The sequence below is a fragment of the Canis aureus genome, chromosome 15, assembly GCF_053574225.1.
Source record: "Canis aureus isolate CA01 chromosome 15, VMU_Caureus_v.1.0, whole genome shotgun sequence".
Lineage (NCBI taxonomy): Eukaryota > Metazoa > Chordata > Mammalia > Carnivora > Canidae > Canis > Canis aureus.
Window position 1 is genome coordinate 2,706,707 of NC_135625.1, and position 17,449 is coordinate 2,724,155.

The 17,449-nt window shown below is 36.7% G+C and overlaps 1 protein-coding gene across 2 annotated transcripts in view; it reads right to left on the reverse strand.

Moving 5' to 3' along the window:
* CSMD1 (CUB and Sushi multiple domains 1) overlaps positions 1-17,449 on the reverse strand; it is a 1,870,054-nt gene that overhangs the window by 1,292,370 nt on the left and 560,235 nt on the right. For both annotated transcript variants that reach the window (XM_077848529.1, XM_077848528.1), the window contains exon 3: positions 13,946-14,058. In XM_077848529.1, the coding sequence (XP_077704655.1) occupies positions 13,946-14,058 (113 nt within the window). The remainder of the gene's footprint in view (positions 1-13,945; positions 14,059-17,449) is intronic.

Genomic DNA, 17,449 nt, shown 5'->3' on the forward strand with positions numbered 1-17,449 from the left:
ATGACAGTCAAGAAGAAAGACATGGCTTTGAGTAGCATTGTATCATCCCCACACAAGACACATAACCCTTCTCCTCAAGCGCCACGAGACAGGACACTTTTTTCACAAAACCATCCTTAGAGTTAGCACCAGCCTAAAAGATGCTTTAGGGGTATTTGAGTTTGGTGAGTGATTACAAATACTCCGAGCCAGAGCAACGCATGCCTTGACAGTCACCTTCGAAGGGAGCCACTCAATGGATCAGAAGCATCCGTGGTTATTTTGAGTCAGTCCTAAGTAATACTCTCTCTGAGAAGTGTTTTGCTTCCCTCAATTAGTATTCTGAGTAATGCCTTATGTTCTGATAGCCTGTCCTGTAACACACATGACTGTGACCAGGGAGAGGGCAATTCATTCAGACTGGCTTCTGTTAGAACTGGCTGCTTGGAAACAATGCCAGCAATTTTATTTTTGGTCTATTAGGAAAATGACAGCACTAATTCATTTCACAGAGGAACCAAACAGCTGTCAGATGGCAGTGAGCATAATAGTACACATATTACAATTTAGTTATGCTGAGTAGGATTTTTCCACTGGCACAGTTTTATACTGTAAAGTGCTCCAAACCCTTTCCAAATGGTTCAAGCGACTCTTGTAGTGCATTTGTCCTCAGAGAGTCCGATTCTAAACATTATAAACAACATTCACCACTGAGCCTCCAGTTGTTAATTCACCACATTCAAAATGACAGGATGTCGGGAAATGTGAAGGACAAATAGATGTTCTATGAAAATTATTTTGAAGACTCAACTGCTCCCCTCACCACATAGAAATCGTATCTCACAGCCACCCCTTTCTCCTACGTCTCCTGCTAGCTGTTTCCTAGGCATGGATGGGTTGCAAGTCAAGGTCTGATGAGTGGACCTCTCGTTTCAGATGAAGAAGTTTAAGGAGTGCTTTTGGGGTTGAAATCAAAGTGCAATTCCTGTGGACCTGGGAGCTTCTGAGAAGAAAGGACACACAGAAAGGAAATTCAGGGGATCCCTGGGTGGTGCAGCGGTTTAGCGCCTGCCTTTGGCCTAGGGCGCGATCCTGGAGACCCGGGATTGAATCCCACATCGGGCTCCCTGCATGGAGCCTGCTTCTCCCTCTGCCTGTGTCTCTGCCTCTCTCTCTCTCTCTCTCTCTCTCTCTCTGTGATTATCATAAATAAATTTAAAAATTAAAAAAAAAGACATTAGAAAGGAAACTCGGGAAGCCCACCCTGGATGCACATAATCAAATGTCAATGCCCTCACTGGCCACGTCTTACACATGAAATACAAAGGCGAAAATTTAAACAAGGTCTGTGGAAAGCGTCAGCAGACAATTTGTTAATCGCCAACTTCAAAATGATTTAATTTCCTAAAGCCCTGAGTCTCCAGGTGTTTGAGTCAAGAGACTCACGAGATTTTGCTGTCAGCCACAGCCGAACGACAAGCTTGGCCTTTGTAGGTGGCCCTTAGGAAGGGTCACTGACTTTTTCTACTGCGTATTTAGAGGGCGGGTTGAATTATGAAGCCAAACCACCAAAAAAGGGACAGCATATCAGGCTTCTGGAAGAAGGAAAGAGCTCTGGCTTTAGGGCTGGGGTCCCACACAATGGCCACCTGTATTTGTAAATAAAGTTTTACTGGAACACACGTATGCTCATTCATGCAACCATGGTGTAGGGCTGCGTTCACACTGTAGCAGCAGAGCTGCATAGATGTGGCTTGACCTGCTAGATGGAATCTTGTACTGAAGCTGTTGAAAACCAAAATAACTGCATTGTCTGTGGTTAGAATACTGCCTAAAATATGTTGTAAAGTTAGTGCTGTATTCCCATTGTAATGTTGTATTCTGTTCACTGTTTATGCTTCAAAGTACAAATCGTCTGTATTTTATAGGGTAGTTTACAAATGCAATGATACTTCACTTAACTTTTCATGAACTTTGGTAGTAAATGTATATGGATTAATTATAAACACATGCCAGCTAGTTCCTCTGACTTGGTGAACTTAATATAAAAAATAATTCATTATCACTGTTCTTATGATTCATGCATATCAACTTCTCTTCCAAAAAAGAGTCAAGTAAATACGTAAATTTTGATACACATGTCAGAATTGTGCCATATGGGAAGGTTTTGAGCAAGTGTGAAAGTCTTCAAAAATGAAAAATAAGACGTGGAATGTTAAAATCCCATTTTTATGAGTTAAGATGGATAACGCATCCAAAGCTGAAATTGTTCGGCATCTTATTCCTGCACAAAATCTCCCATTTGTTACCCTCCTACACTTGGGCAGAACTGCAGGAGGAAATTGCAGTGTCCCCCACACACCAGCTGTCTACTCACCCACCCTCCTCTCTTCCCAAATGGAGCTTTCCATTCCGTTATTCTAATATTTAAAAACATATTTTAGGAAAAATATAGGCCTGATTTAAAAAAAATGAAAACTTAGAGATGTTTTTGATTAAAATGACTACAAAAGCTTAATGGGATGTGTATAAGTTAATGTTGTAAGTTGACAGGCCCAGGCCACTCTTTTTTTTTTTTTTTTTAAATGATACTTTTTCTCTCTGAGGATATGAAAGAAATATAAGGTTACATTTTGTAAGAACCAATGTCAAGAACGTCTGCAAGGAAGTTAGTTAAAACAAACACGGAGGCTGTCTAGAAAGGGCATTTCATCCTCTACTGTCATGAAATGGGTACTTGAGCAGCACAAGAGTTTCCATAACCAATTCTTAGAGAAAAGCTTTGGGAGAACACAAATACAAGACAAAATTATTAGTTTTCATGATTCATAAGCTAAATTTTGCCTCTGAATTCTCATCTTTGATCAAAGATCAAAGATCTCTTGAACACGATCAAAGATATTTCCTATTTAGGTCTATGCCCCTCTGATTAGCACCAAGGAATGAGAGGTGACATAAGCATTTAAAATAATAAGAGATGAGTGATTTTCTATAAATCTAAAGCTGTCCTAAAAATATAGAAAATGCACCAACTGATGGTACAACTCTATATAATGCTATTTCAAGTAATAGAATCAGTGCCTCATTTTGCTGAAACTAAGAATAAACCCATAATGGACTATCTCTTGAAATATAAATTCTATAGAGGTCGCCATTATATCTATTATTCAGAAGACATTGTAGATTACCATTTTCTGACTACATTTAAAGAAGCAATAAAAATGAAGAAACCACCCAATAAGTTTGGAAACTTTTTAGACTAACATACCCTTTGAAAAATATGCTTAGATTTAGCAACCAGATGCCTGTTTGACATTCAGTGACCCATCAACCTTAGGTAGCAAGGATATCAGAAATGATAATAAATTTACATCTAAATGCAAAGTCAGGAATGGAAATGAATTCTGAACCTCCTGTAGACTGATTTAAGAACTCTGCAGATAAACATTTATATCTCTTTTTATCATTTGGATGCATATTTGGTGTTTATTCAACCATACATCAGAGTGTGAAGCATTGTTTAAATATGAAGTTTTACATATAGCTACAGACTGATTATATTTAATGTAACATATATATCTTTCACAAAAGGATCTGAGGAGGGGAGGTTTCTCTATCTTTAAAACTAAAATGATTTTGATATATCTGTCACGTTGTAATATTTTTGTTCTAATTTAAATATTTCACGTGCCTTTCCAGCATTCTTGGATCCTTCTGGTTTCAATGTATGCCTATTTTTTTTTCTTTTCATAATCCAAATCAACCTTATTCTTTCACATCTCTTCCTTGTGTTACCTCAGACTAACCAACTATAACCAGCAGCAACTGTAAAAAAAAAAAAAAAAAAAGTACTTTTTGCCTTTCCTCTGTGACCTCTATCCTATACTCCTGTTATTTTAAAATGATGAACAAACAACAACAAAAATACCTACATACATGAGTTGATATTTGAGAAAAAATGAGAAGTAACCCTAACCACTGTGCACAATTTCCAAGCTTGTCCTAAAACCAGTAAGTACCACCCAACCTCTTAGCTGGGATAAAATGATATGTTGCATTCTCACTTAGAAAATCATAAAATCATCTACATCTGGCAATTTTTTTCACTACATAGAAAAGACGAAGAGACTCAGGTGTCCAAGCATAGGGTGGCAAAGAGGGGATATTAGCCCAACAGAGAGGGGCATAAGTATTAAAAAAGGATATTACGTAATTCACAGTTTGAAGAAATAAGGACACACTATACCTACTGAGGGCATTTTTCATGCCAATCTGCAGACCTAGAAGCAGAGGTTAACATTTTTACACACCAGAGACTGAGCCAAACCATTGCAGCAGCTAATTTTCTGTAAGTCTCCCAGGAATTGTGTGAGCCAGGTGCCACTATTGTTTCATCTTACAAGGAATCTGATGCAATCAATGCCTGTGTAACACGTGGGAGAGGCACACTTGTAGTGATTGGGGAACTGGATTACACCCAGACCTTAGGATCCCTGCCCTCATCCACGTGTATACATTTACATAATTAGTCTCCCCTAACGTTTTCCATCCCTAGTCCCCAAATAACAGCTAGCTAGTTGTTGACAGTCTTTCAATGGTGAGAGACATCATCTGATTTCCACTGTATTGAGTCACACGTTACAGATCCATGCGGCCAAAGAAGAGACATTATTCAAAAATCACTCAGTCTCATAATTTTTGTTCATAAAGTTTCATCTTAAATGATGATGAATTTTTATTTTTCAGAGATTACCTGAGATGAGTTATTGCCAAATGTTGTTTGTATAAATTCTTACAAGCTCAGGGAATTTTGACACAAGAGATTGGTTTAAAAAAATCATCGCAAACAAAAAAGTCTTGGGGGATGAAGGAGTACAAGGAATAAATTAAATTATAATCAAGAAGAAATATTTTAAGGGATGTAAGTACAATTACTCATGGTTTGGGAACTCCCTCCAAGGACAAATATTAACCAATCCTTATCTTGTTACCAAATGATGATTTGGAAGATGCCTTTTCTATGGAATTACTTTGTTCTTTTATCATGTCCTCTTTGGACAGGCTACTGTTTCTGCACGTGGACTTCTAGTGAGGATGCACTGTTTTCTTATTCTCAGACAATGGAAACATGTCAGCTACAGGGATGCCTTCAAAGGCAGTAAGTCAGACATTTGACAACAATATAGCATTGAAGAACTTTTGATCACCTGGTTCTACTTCATTCAACTTGACGTGAGAGTCAGAGGAGATTCACTTAAGAATAACAATGTCCACATCATCTCGCTTCATGATGTTCATGAAGCAATTTAGTTTTTCAATGCTCCTTGCAACAAGTTAAATGATACAACTATAGAGAGAAATCAAACAAATCTTCCTCCAAATTCCTCCCATTCCAATTACTTCCCAAAGTAATGTGCTGCTTTTTTTTTTTTTTTTAATTTATTTATTCATAGAGATGCAGAGAGAGAGAGAGAGAGGCAGAGACACAGGCAGAGGGAGAAGCAGGCTCCATGCAGAGAGCCTGACATGGGATTCGATCCAGGGTCTCCAGGATCACGCCCTGGGCTGCAGACAGGGCTAAACCGCTGCACCACCGGGGCTGCCCAGTAATGTGCTGCTTTTAACAATTCAACTACTCTACAATTCCCTGAATATTCACACGAGCACACATGTGTGTATGCAATGCCTATACATGACATGTGGATACTCCGGCACATAAAGACACATGAAAGTGCTTCAAAACACGTTTTACCAGAATAGGATTATACTGTTTTTTCTTCCCTTTCGTATATAACGGACATACGGGACTAAAACTAACTGAATCTTTTTAATAATGTGAGAATTTTGAAAAAAAAAAAAAAAGATTTCCTTGTGGTGATGCTGGAAGGAAAAACGTACATAGCTATAGAACGATTATGTGTGTATGTGTGCGCGCGTGTGCATGCACGTGTTGTCAAGGCAAAAAACTGGCTCAGTCTCTCTCAATAGACCTCACAGCAGAATGTGTTATTTTAATGAATTTATAGTAATTTACTTCTACTGAATCGGAAACTAGATTTTCTAATGCATACAAGTAGATTCCATCTCTCTGGGGTAAATACACATTTATATATATATATATATATATATATATATATATATATATATATACACTCAAAATGCCAAATTAATAAATTGCAATTCACAGGAAGAAGACTATTTACACTGATATAACAGTCCTTTTTCTCTCAATTCAGGCCTATATGTGACGCCACATTGTAACCTGAAGGCTTCTTGCTTAAACATGGAATCAGAACAACAAAAATAAGAAATAAGATAAGTGATAGAAATCAGATGAAAGAGCACTTGATGCCGCAGGTGAACGGAGCTTTATCATAAATCTACACAAGTCATTCTGACCTTTTCATTAGTTATGAAACTCTTGAGAACTTGCTCAAGTCTGGCAAATGTTTTCCACAGAAAAACACACACAACACAAAATCGTGCATGTAATTTTAGAGCCTCATAGAAAATGAGATGGTCCCCAAATTAAGGAAGTCAGAGATATAGTATAGGGACAGATGGAAGTGGCCTCCATGCATTCACACTCCCAACAGGCATGGCTGTTCAGTGGACTCTCAGACTCTGTGATCTTGGAACAGCACGTGACAGCCTCTTGGTTGAGCTGGACTGGACATGGCTTTGCCTCTGGCAACGTGTTTTGCCTCGGGCACTTATTTTATCTTTTCTTCTTTCATCAAATGTGTCAATGCCCATGGGTTACATCTACGCCTTGCTAGATTGGTTGAACTCATTTCTTTCTGGGAGGTCTGCATCTCTTTTTTTCTTCCCCATTATGTGCTGATTGCCTTAACATTGTCCTTTCAAAAAAGTAATCATATTCCTCCTATGTCTATCCTCTTTGGAAGTGTTAGCATTGATATTACTAACAGCAATAATTATTTTCCAGGGCCATTCTAAAATCATTGCTTGGTGGTTCTCACGTACCTGTTGCTGAAAGGTGAGCAAATGAAGAACAACAACAACAACCACAACAACACCAAAATAGCTCAAGCTCTGGCAAGTGAGCCTAGAGAAGTAGAGAAGTTCTGATATGAGGGCCAACAGCTCCGCTCACTCTAAGGTGAAGGCATGTCCTTACCTGGGTGTATCAACCCTCACAACCTAAATAGTCACAAGCAAAGGGATTCTGAAAGTTCCCATTTGTTCCAGCCTCATCTCTTGTTATAAACCCAAGATGACGTTCAACTGTCAGCTCACGGACAGCTAACTGCCGTTCCTCCACCATCACTTTCTTTAGTCAGAAAGCTTTCTCTCTTGCCAGGTGGGTCATTCATGCTCCACGCTTTAATTCAGGTTGAGTTTGGATAATCACTTCAAGGGAGAAATAAATCAGTGCTGACATTCTAAATAAAGCTTTGAGCTTGAAGGGTAATAATCTAGCTGCTCTTTCTAAGTCCAGATCCACGCATGTTAAAGGAAAGAAAATTCTGCTTGAGGGATGTGTCAGAGGGAAATGCCAAATATATTCAGCCAAGGAGAAACACACTGTCCATCAGAAGCCTCACCCCAGCCCCGGAGTTAATGACTCAGTGAACCCCAGAACGAAAGGGCTGCACTGCAGCCAAGATTCCCTTTTCCCTGGTGAAAACCTACATAATACATGAAAATGTGGGCCATTTGCATTCATGACATAAACGCATAATAAATGAAATTAATCCATTTTAAGTTCTTGCAAGCTTATTGCGACGGCCTGTGTTAAGTCCATTATTTTTTAAACATGAACAGCTTGAGCACATTGTGGACCACCTCATCTGTTTGTCTCTAAATCATTTCAGTGCTATTTCAGAAACCTCTGGATGAGAGGATGTGTTAACCAGAGGGAAAATCAAATTCACGTCATTTAATGGGGTCACTCACTAGTGGTTTTCCTTTTAGGGATTGAAGGGGAGAGAAAAGAGAAAGAAAGAGTAGATGAAATCAAATTGTGGTCAAATGTAATTTCTCATCAAAAAAATGGTTTTGAATATTCATGTGATGACAAATGTCGAGGACTGCAATTTTCCTTTAGAGCCCATTCCTGCCCTTGGGGACATGAAGACAGGGCAGGAAAGATGCTGTACCAAGTGCCAGCTGGCCCCAAGGCAAAAGTGCTGTGGAATTTGGAATTTACCAGATCCGTATCACCTCTCTCCTTGCATGGTTTCTGATACCACAGCCATGATTTAAAGGCCAAAATGTGACATATTGTAAAATAGAAGCACAGACAAAGATGCTACAGTTTATTTAAAAGTCCAGTGGAATTAATTCAGCCTTTCTTTCAGGATGGCACAGAGGAAGTGCTGTAGCCCACAGATGAAACCACATGACCCGACCTCCTCGAGTGAGGGGGGGGACAGGGGCTGCACTCCAGGCCCATGTGAAGCCTGAGGAGAACGGAGGCCTGCCATCTCCCCCTCCAGGCAGCCCTCCATCAACCTCCCCTTGCTTCAGAATTTTTAAACACAATAATTGGTTTTCCTCCATAGTCTTGTACATGAGTCTTCCTTACTCACAAAGATCCTCCCATTTCGACCTTTCTGGAGAGCTTCTATTCAGTGCCTGACATGAAGGCATTTGCCACATGAGCTTCTCAAGCACAGTATCTGAGATTGAGCCCAAGCATTGACTCTGTAATGACCCGTACCCGATCCCCAAGGGCAGCTGGCCTTCCCTCGTTGCCTGACCTTATCAAACACCAGCTACTCTTTATGTTTGCTGGAATGGGACCATTTTCTCCTTCACTATGGCTTCAGAAGCAACCTCCCCCTCTCATCTGCGTATTCCTATCACTTAGTTCAACATTGGGTCACTGGGAGATGCTCAGTGAATGCTAAGTAAATAAATGAGAAAAAGAATGAACGAGGACATCTGTGTGTCAACTTGCGTAACCACATACACATTCTCTGGAGTATACATATGTGTGTACAGGCACATGTATATGCATTTCTGTATGTATTTTTGCAAAAATGTAATTCTCTGTTTGTACACGTGTATAAGCACGCACAGCCATGGAGTGCCTCTGCATATGTGTAAACAAATAAACATAAGTATATGAGAGGCTCTGTGGTGAGTGGTTACAAATTACAACTTTGGGAAACAGGCAGGCTAGTGTTTAATCTCTGCTTTCACAATTCCATAGCTATGTGGTCTTGGCAAACTCAATTACTGTGAGTTATGACCTCACTTTCTCTACTTGATAATATTAGGCAACTTTATTTTGCTTAGAGGAATCGTGTGAGAATTTAATAAGGAAATGTATACAGGAGTTCATACCATCCTACACACGTATGTATCATGTATGTATCTGTCATCCATCCACAGAGATGCACATACCTTAGCAATCAAAATCATGTTATAATTGTAGAACGCATAATTTTAAGATAAAAAAAAAACTTGAAAAAGCACAATTTCTTTAGAAAAGCATTTTATAACCCAGGGGAAGTTCTTAAACTAGCTTCATGGGCAATTGTTTTTCTCATTCCAATTAATGAACTGTTTTACATGAAACACAATTTCCTGCCACAAGCAAATTTTTACTGTTTAGTATGTCAAATTCTTCCCCATTATACCACCAGTATTGGTTTCATTCAAATAGATTCTGACATTCAGATTCTTACATTGCATGCATAAAATTAAAGTCCAGTATATTCTAAGATGGAACCTTGGAAAGATGAGGGATAAGCTGAGTGTGTAAAATCAGCATCTTATGATCAAAATATATGACTATCTATATTTGTCGTTGAAATTTTTCCCTTTTCATCTACTATGTCAGCAACTATTTTTAAAGAAATCTTGAAAATAATAGTATCTTAACATTTATCAGTTTTGCCTTAGGCAAGAATCCAGTGTAGCCTTCCTTCTACCTCACCAGATATAAATATCCATGTCAAAATATGCATATTATTTTAATTCTGATTGCTTTAAAATAGCTACTTTCTCATAGATAAGAAACCTTTGCCAATTCTTCAAAGAAAATTAGGTTCCCAATCAATGGGATGGCCCTATACTTTTGAAAAATGTTCCATACAAGGAAACTACTGAATCTAGTGAATACACATTGTATACATTAATCTGAATCACAGAGTTGGTTATTTTCTACCCAAATGTAAATGGTATCGTATAATAAAAATCCTATCTCATACAAAATACAGAATTATAAAAAACACAGCCAATGTCCAAGAAAACTTATTTTACCTGCAAAAATATCTAAAAAGTCAACCTAACTATGGTAAATAATTTGTGAAAACTATATGTTAAAATTTTAATGAAGAAAAAAAGGTCAAACAGCAACAAATAAAAATTAGGAAATAGTCAATAAAACATTTGAATGATTACCAGAACAAAGCCAAAATGTAGTAACACAAGAGAAGTCATTTAAAAATAAATCAGACATCAGACCAAATAACTAAAAGGTCAGGTTGAGGAGTTTTCATGATATATTCATAAGCATTTCTAACATTTAATTTACTTTTTCACAAATAAGAAAAAACATTAAAAAATAGAGGAATCTTAACGAAAAAGAAAGACAGAAAGAAAGAAAAGGAAGAAAGAAAGAGGCATCTCCTTTCAAAAAGTGAAAAAAACAATAAAAAGAGTGACAGCTGTTTTGGGGCCAGGTCTAGATTTTCACATCACCAACTTCATTTGTTCTTCCTGTGCTCAAGTAAAGTGAGGGCCACACCTTGTCATGGGTGCTGTCATTACATAATATTTTTCATGCCTTGGCATGTCAATTTTATGATCTCCTAAATGATATTTTTCTTAAGTCATACATAATCTTGATGAAATAAGTAAGGCAGGCTTTTTTTTTTTTTTTGGGTATTTTTAACTTTTAGCAAACTAAAGTTGGCAAATAGAAATATATGAATAATTGTTCTTTACATACACAATACTTCAATATTAGGCAAATATAGGAGGTGTGATAGTAATCCATGTCATGGTAAATTATCTGTTCATGGTAGATTACGTGTAGTCTCAAAGTTTTCTGTTATAAATTTACCAAAAAAATATGCAAATTATTTAGTTTACTAAAAAGAACAATGTTCAATGATGAAACCAGCAGATGTAATGTTACAAAATACCCTATGAATTTGGTAGCTTTAATTTTATTCTGCATGGATGTTTTGGAATATGTTGATTTTACTGACAGGCTATAAATTTACTAAGATCCTGAAGGTCTCCATATTTAGAGAGTCAATTACTGTAGATGAGCGATGTTACTGTGAAATTTATAAATATTTCCGTTTAATTTCCAGGGTTAAATTCAATGACTGAACGCATTAATTAGAATTTTTAAATTATTGTTTTCATACTCATTATGTAGTATAATATTTCCATGCATGAATAATAATTTATGTAAATAGTGCCTATTCCAAATTACTGCCAGAAAACTACAAAGTTCAGCGCCTGGATTAAACTTGTTATCAAGGTTAACATGTTTAGACAGACTTTAAAAGTTTGAAAGATTTTCTTCAATGTAAGCAAATGCACTTAAATTAAAAATTTGAACATCCATCTGGTAATATTAAATAAATTCTAATTTTAACCTGAAAAAGTAGTACTAATTTAAGACTATATTATTTTTTGAACAAGCTGATCTACTGTTTAATATCAAAATTAAATTGAATTTCCTTTAGAGGTCTTGGATAAAACATCAGAATTTTATTATATTACTTGGTTTATATTAATTACTTGATGGACAGTGTCATCAAAATAAAAAACTCCTGGGAAACAGGGAAATCTGAATCCCTTAGAGGATTCAGTGTTCTGCTTCGCCCAAAAAATTTACATAATTTTCTGACCATTATCATTGGTTCTGCTTTATATTTTATATGAGTAAGTATGTGTGAATATATATGCAGTATTTTTCACAAAATTTCACCTTTTTTCAGTGACATTGCCTACAGCTATACCTAACTTCCTATGCAAATTAGACTATTGATAAATCAGCCCGTGCTTGCACTGAAAGCTTTACTCTCTTTTGGATAAATTCTCCAGTCCTTAATCCTCTGTTGAGAGGACAATTGACCTTATTTCTCCAGATAGTACACATTGATTTTCTCAGGAAAACTTTAAGCTAATGGAGAAATATTTACAAAATAGAGATATTAAATATTACATACAATTTTGCTTTTGCTGACAAAGCAGTTTTTAATTCCATTCAAAAGGCTTCTATCCAGTTGAAAATATCAGACTATATTATAATGTCATTATTTAAAATATAAATTTCAAAAAGAACATGCCTACATATCAGCAATTTTACTAAGCACGTTACACTTAACTCCTGGTCTACTTTTCTCATTTTTAAAAATAATGCATAAATATTTTTTTTTTCCAAAAGAGACAATCTCGCCAATCGTGTGTCATATACCATCATGACAACCAGTGATTGCAGCAGAAAGAGCCCAGAAAGAGTGGATAGAATTACTCATGAGGCAATCATTCAACATCAACCAAGTCTACACAACATTTATCTTAGGAAATTGAGCAAAATGTAACAAACATTCAAGTACCAAGTTTGTCAAAAAAGAGAGGGAAATTGCCAAAATTTCTACAATATTGAAGCATTATCAACCATCTGAACAAATATCAGTTATGTTGACTGGACAAATGATGCTTCAAGGGGAGCAAGGATAGGGTGCCTTAGAAACACTTTTGCAAGGCTGAGCAAAAGAATTACGTGAAGTTAGCATATGCACAAGGGGCAGGTATATACAAATTTTAAAGCTAATAGCACCTATTAATCTTCAGTTAGCTTGTTACTCTCCAAAGATTAAGTTATTCCCAGATGGTAATAGACTTAAATACCTTCTAAGTGTATTAAATATCCTGATGCTGGTTTGTATATAAATACAGTGGCCTGAAAGACATTAGAGTCAGAAGAGTAAACAATCCTAAACATCACTTCACCCAAGACTTGAAATAAAAAGATAAATTGATCAGTCTGTATATCTGTGCAAAGAACACTCTACCCTTAGGTTTCCACAAAGAATGATTTTTCCGCAAGTGCCCTAGGTATTCAAACAAAGACAGGTACAGATGTGACTTAATTCAGAACAAGATCCTAAGTTGCCGAGGTTAAAAACAAGGATTGGCTTCTATCCCTACCTACGGTCTATTTTCAATTCACAGGCTCTGGCATTTATTTATGTCAAAAATAATAGTCTTTGTATTACACATGAAAGAAAATTTTAAGTATCTCTATAAAACAAGATGAAAACAGACGCACCTCAGCATTGAGAGAATTAGTACAGTCTTGTCTTAAAACTGAATTCCCAAAAGGAAATCATCTTTATTCCTTCCTCTCTCAAGGATGTATTCTCTTTCCTCTTTTTTAAATTTTTGCCCCTAAATTCAACAGTAGTACAACAATATCAAGACTCCAAAGGATTCCTGGGCACAGAATCTGAAAACGCAAACTCCAGATGCCTTACACCGACCAAACAGTCAAAGCAAAACAATCTTCTCAATTAAAAGTTTCAGCTTTTGCAAGAAAAACTCACATAATGGTATTCTCGTTCCTTAAGCATTAGCCATAGTATTGTCCAGTGAAAACCTTAAGAATTAAATTCTTAAAACACTTCTGAGTTAAAAGTGAATATTTCCCAGAAAAGCAGTGCTGTGAATTAGTAATCAAAAATTTCAAAACTTCTCTGTGCCACGTCAAGGGAGAAACCACTTCTCCAACTCAAAAGAGTAACTTCCCATAAAGGAAAATCATAAATGCGTGTTTTGCGCTGGACAGTTGGGCAGTTATAGTAGGCAATGTTCTGCAATCATCAATATATTACACAAAACCAAATGTTTATAACATCAAACCACCTCTGAAATAGCAGCTTGTGTTTGCATCAAGATCTTTAGCCCCCAGTAGCAAGAAGAAGACCGACTGGACGGTAGGTGTGTGCAGAGCACTGTAATGTCCTACCTTCATACAGGGCTTTGAAGCCTTGGGCGCTCACCGCGAAGTCGGTCGTGAACCACAGCGTGAGGATAGATCCCGTGCTGACTATGGAGGACGGCAGCTGGAACCCCGATAATCTAAACCATGAAAAAATACATGAACAGAGTTAAAAAGTCGAAGTTTTTTATTCAAGCTTATTTGATGAAGTCACTGTTATTTCCCTTTTCCTGTGGTATGTTTATTTGAGATGTGTCACTAAACAATTTACATGATCCACACTCAAGGTGTTGCCATGCTTAAGTAACCATGTATTTAAACAAATTTTGAGAAAATTCTATTTAAAGAAACTGTGTCATACACCATTGCATGAAGCAGGGGACATGGAGCTTAATGCAAAGTCATCCTCATACATGCTATGTGAAAAAAAAAAATGTGATTTTGCATGTACTTTGATTTATTATTGTCTTCCTAAACTATTAGATGGTCGGTTGTCACAACTCATAGTTAATGTGCTGATTCTTATTATCAAACCCAAATAAATCCTAGCTTTCTTGAAAAGAAAACATATACTAGTCACAACATAAAACAAATTTTGAGAAAATTCTATTTAAAGAAACTGTGTCATACACCATTGCATGAAGCAGGGGACATGGAGCTTAATGCAAAGTCATCCTCATACATGCTATGTGAAAAAAAAATGTGATTTTGCATGTACTTTGATTTATTATTGTCTTCCTAAACTATTAGATGGTCGGTTGTCACAACTCATAGTTAATGTGCTGATTCTTATTATCAAACCCAAATAAATCCTAGCTTTCTTGAAAAGAAAACATATACTAGTCACAACATAATAAGCAAAAATCAATTAATACCTCTAGCGGAGGTCAAATGAATTGATTTTAATGTTTGGCTTTCAAGACAAGGCTTTGGATTCTTAGATGTGTTTTACATCTATCACTAGCTTTAGATATATTTAGAAATTTTACTGATGATAAAGTCAGCAGTCTGAATGAGTGAACTCGCATAATAATATAGACTTTATGCGTAATGCTTTCTACAGTAACAGCTTTCCACAAGGTCAAAGAAATGCTTTGTTAATTTATATTTTACCTAAAGTTTGCTAATTAAGTGGGTTATCTCTAGATACATGATTTAGTATAGTCTGAACAGAAATCTCTGATTCCAAAAGCAGTAAGTCTGAATGTTCATCCCTTGTAGAGAAATTTCGGTTTGCCAGTAAGTCTATGGTGTTAAATACCCAATTCCAGCTGCTGTAGGTTTCAGAATCAAACTAGAAACTCCTAGGAGAAAAATGACAGGACCATCACCAATCACCAAACAGCACACTTCTAAATATCTGTGGATCAAAGAGGAACTCTTAAGGGAAATGAAGAAAAAATGCATTGAAATGAGTGAAGATAAAAACACAAGATATCAAAAATTAGAGGATCCAGCGAGGCAGTACAGAGAGGGAAGTTAATAGTGTTAAAAATACACATTATAAAAGAGGAGAACTCTCATATTAGCAACCCAAACTCCCATCTGAAGGACTTAGAAAAGGAAGAGTAAAATAAACCTAAAGCAAAGAGAAGGCAACTAATATAAGTAAATAATAATAAATAATAGTAATAATAAATAACAAAATAATAATAATATAAGAGAAATCAATGAAATTTAAAATAGAAGAACACAAGAGAAAAACAGTGAAACAGAAGCTAATTCTTTGAAAAGATCAACAAAACCAACAAACATTTAGCAACACGGACACAAAAAGTGAGGGAGGTAGAAGATACAAATACCTAATATCAGGAATAAAACAGCAAATATTACTAGAGACCCCACAGATATAAAGTAAAAAGGGAAAACTACAAAGAAAATGCATATATAAGTTTAATGACTTTCATGAAACAGGCTGCTTCCTTAAAAAAGCACAAACCACTACAACTTACTGAATATAAAATAGAACATTTGAACAGCCTTATAACTATCAAAACTTCCCTAAAAGCATCTCCAAGTCCAAGTGGTTTTAAAGGCGAAATCTCCTGATGTAGACAGAATGTTTGTTCCCCAAAAGTCGTTAAGTTGTAACCGAACCCCCAAGGTGATTATGTTTAGAGTGGGGCCTTTGGTTTGTAATCAGATCCTGAGGGCAGAGCCCCCATAAATGGGACTAGCACCCTTATCAAAAGGATTTCAGAACATCCCCCCATCCCTTCTGCCATGTGAAGAGCAAGACAACAGGAAGGTGCTGACTCCGTAACAGAACACCTTCACAGCAGACACCAATCAGCTGGCACCATGATCTTGGACTTCCCGGGCTCAAGAACCGTGAGAAGTAAATCTGTGTTGCTATTCTGCTATATACACTTAGACAGCCACCCGAATGCACCAAGACATCTACCAAGCATTTGAAAAAATGGACCTCAATTTTCCAGTCTCTTCCAGAAAGTAGAAGCAGTTGGACAGCCTCCTTATGTATTTTATAACTCTACAGTTACCCTACACTGTGGACTGAATTATTGCCTCCGAATTCCTATTCATAAGAACCCTTACCTCTCAATGTAACTGTTTGTGGAGACAGGGCTTTTAGGTGATAATTAAGATAAAATAAGATCCTAGCCTGAGGTGCTAATCTGATAGGATTAGTGGCTTCATAAGTGGAATAGAAAGAGAAACAGACTCCCCACCCCCAACCCCTCCTGCTCCCAACATGCATTCACTGAGCAGAAGCCATATGAGCAATGGTGAGAAGCAGGCAGGTGTCTGTAAGCCAGGGAGAGTCCTCACCAGAGCCTGATTTCTGATATCAGGTATCAACATCCAGAACTATGAGAAAATATAGCTCGGCTGTTTAAGCTGCCCAGTGTATGATATTTCACTGTGGCAGCCCAAGATAAGATACCCTGATACCAAAACCAGACAAAAACTTTGCAAGAAAAGAAAACAACAAACCAATAATAGTTCTCATATATAAGGATATAAAAATTTTTAACAGAAAAAAAAATTTAACAGAGTAAAAGCAAACAGAAGCAAAATATAACAAGGATTCTCCAACATGACTGAGTGGTGTTTATTCCAGGAATGTAAAAATGGTTCAATATCTGAAAATCAATCAGTATAATCAGCCATCACAACAGCCTAAAGAATAAAATCACAAGATCATGATAATCTATGTAGGAAAAGGAAAAAAATATATTGCACATATGTAAACATCCAATCATGAGAAAACTTTCCAGTAAAATATAAATAGATGAAAACTTCCCCAACTTAATAATAGGTATCTTAAAAACCTACACCTAACATGGCATTTGATGGTGTAAGACTGGATACTTTCCCCTAAGACTGAGAGAACAAGGCAAAAAGTCTGGTCTCACCACTTTTATTCAACATTGTGCTGGAAGATCCAGCCAGAACAGTAAGCCAAGAAGAGAAAACAAATGCATATGGATTAGGATGCAAGAAATAAAATTGCCCCCTCTTTGCAGATGACACCATTATCTCCATAGATATTGCCAAGGAGTCTAGATG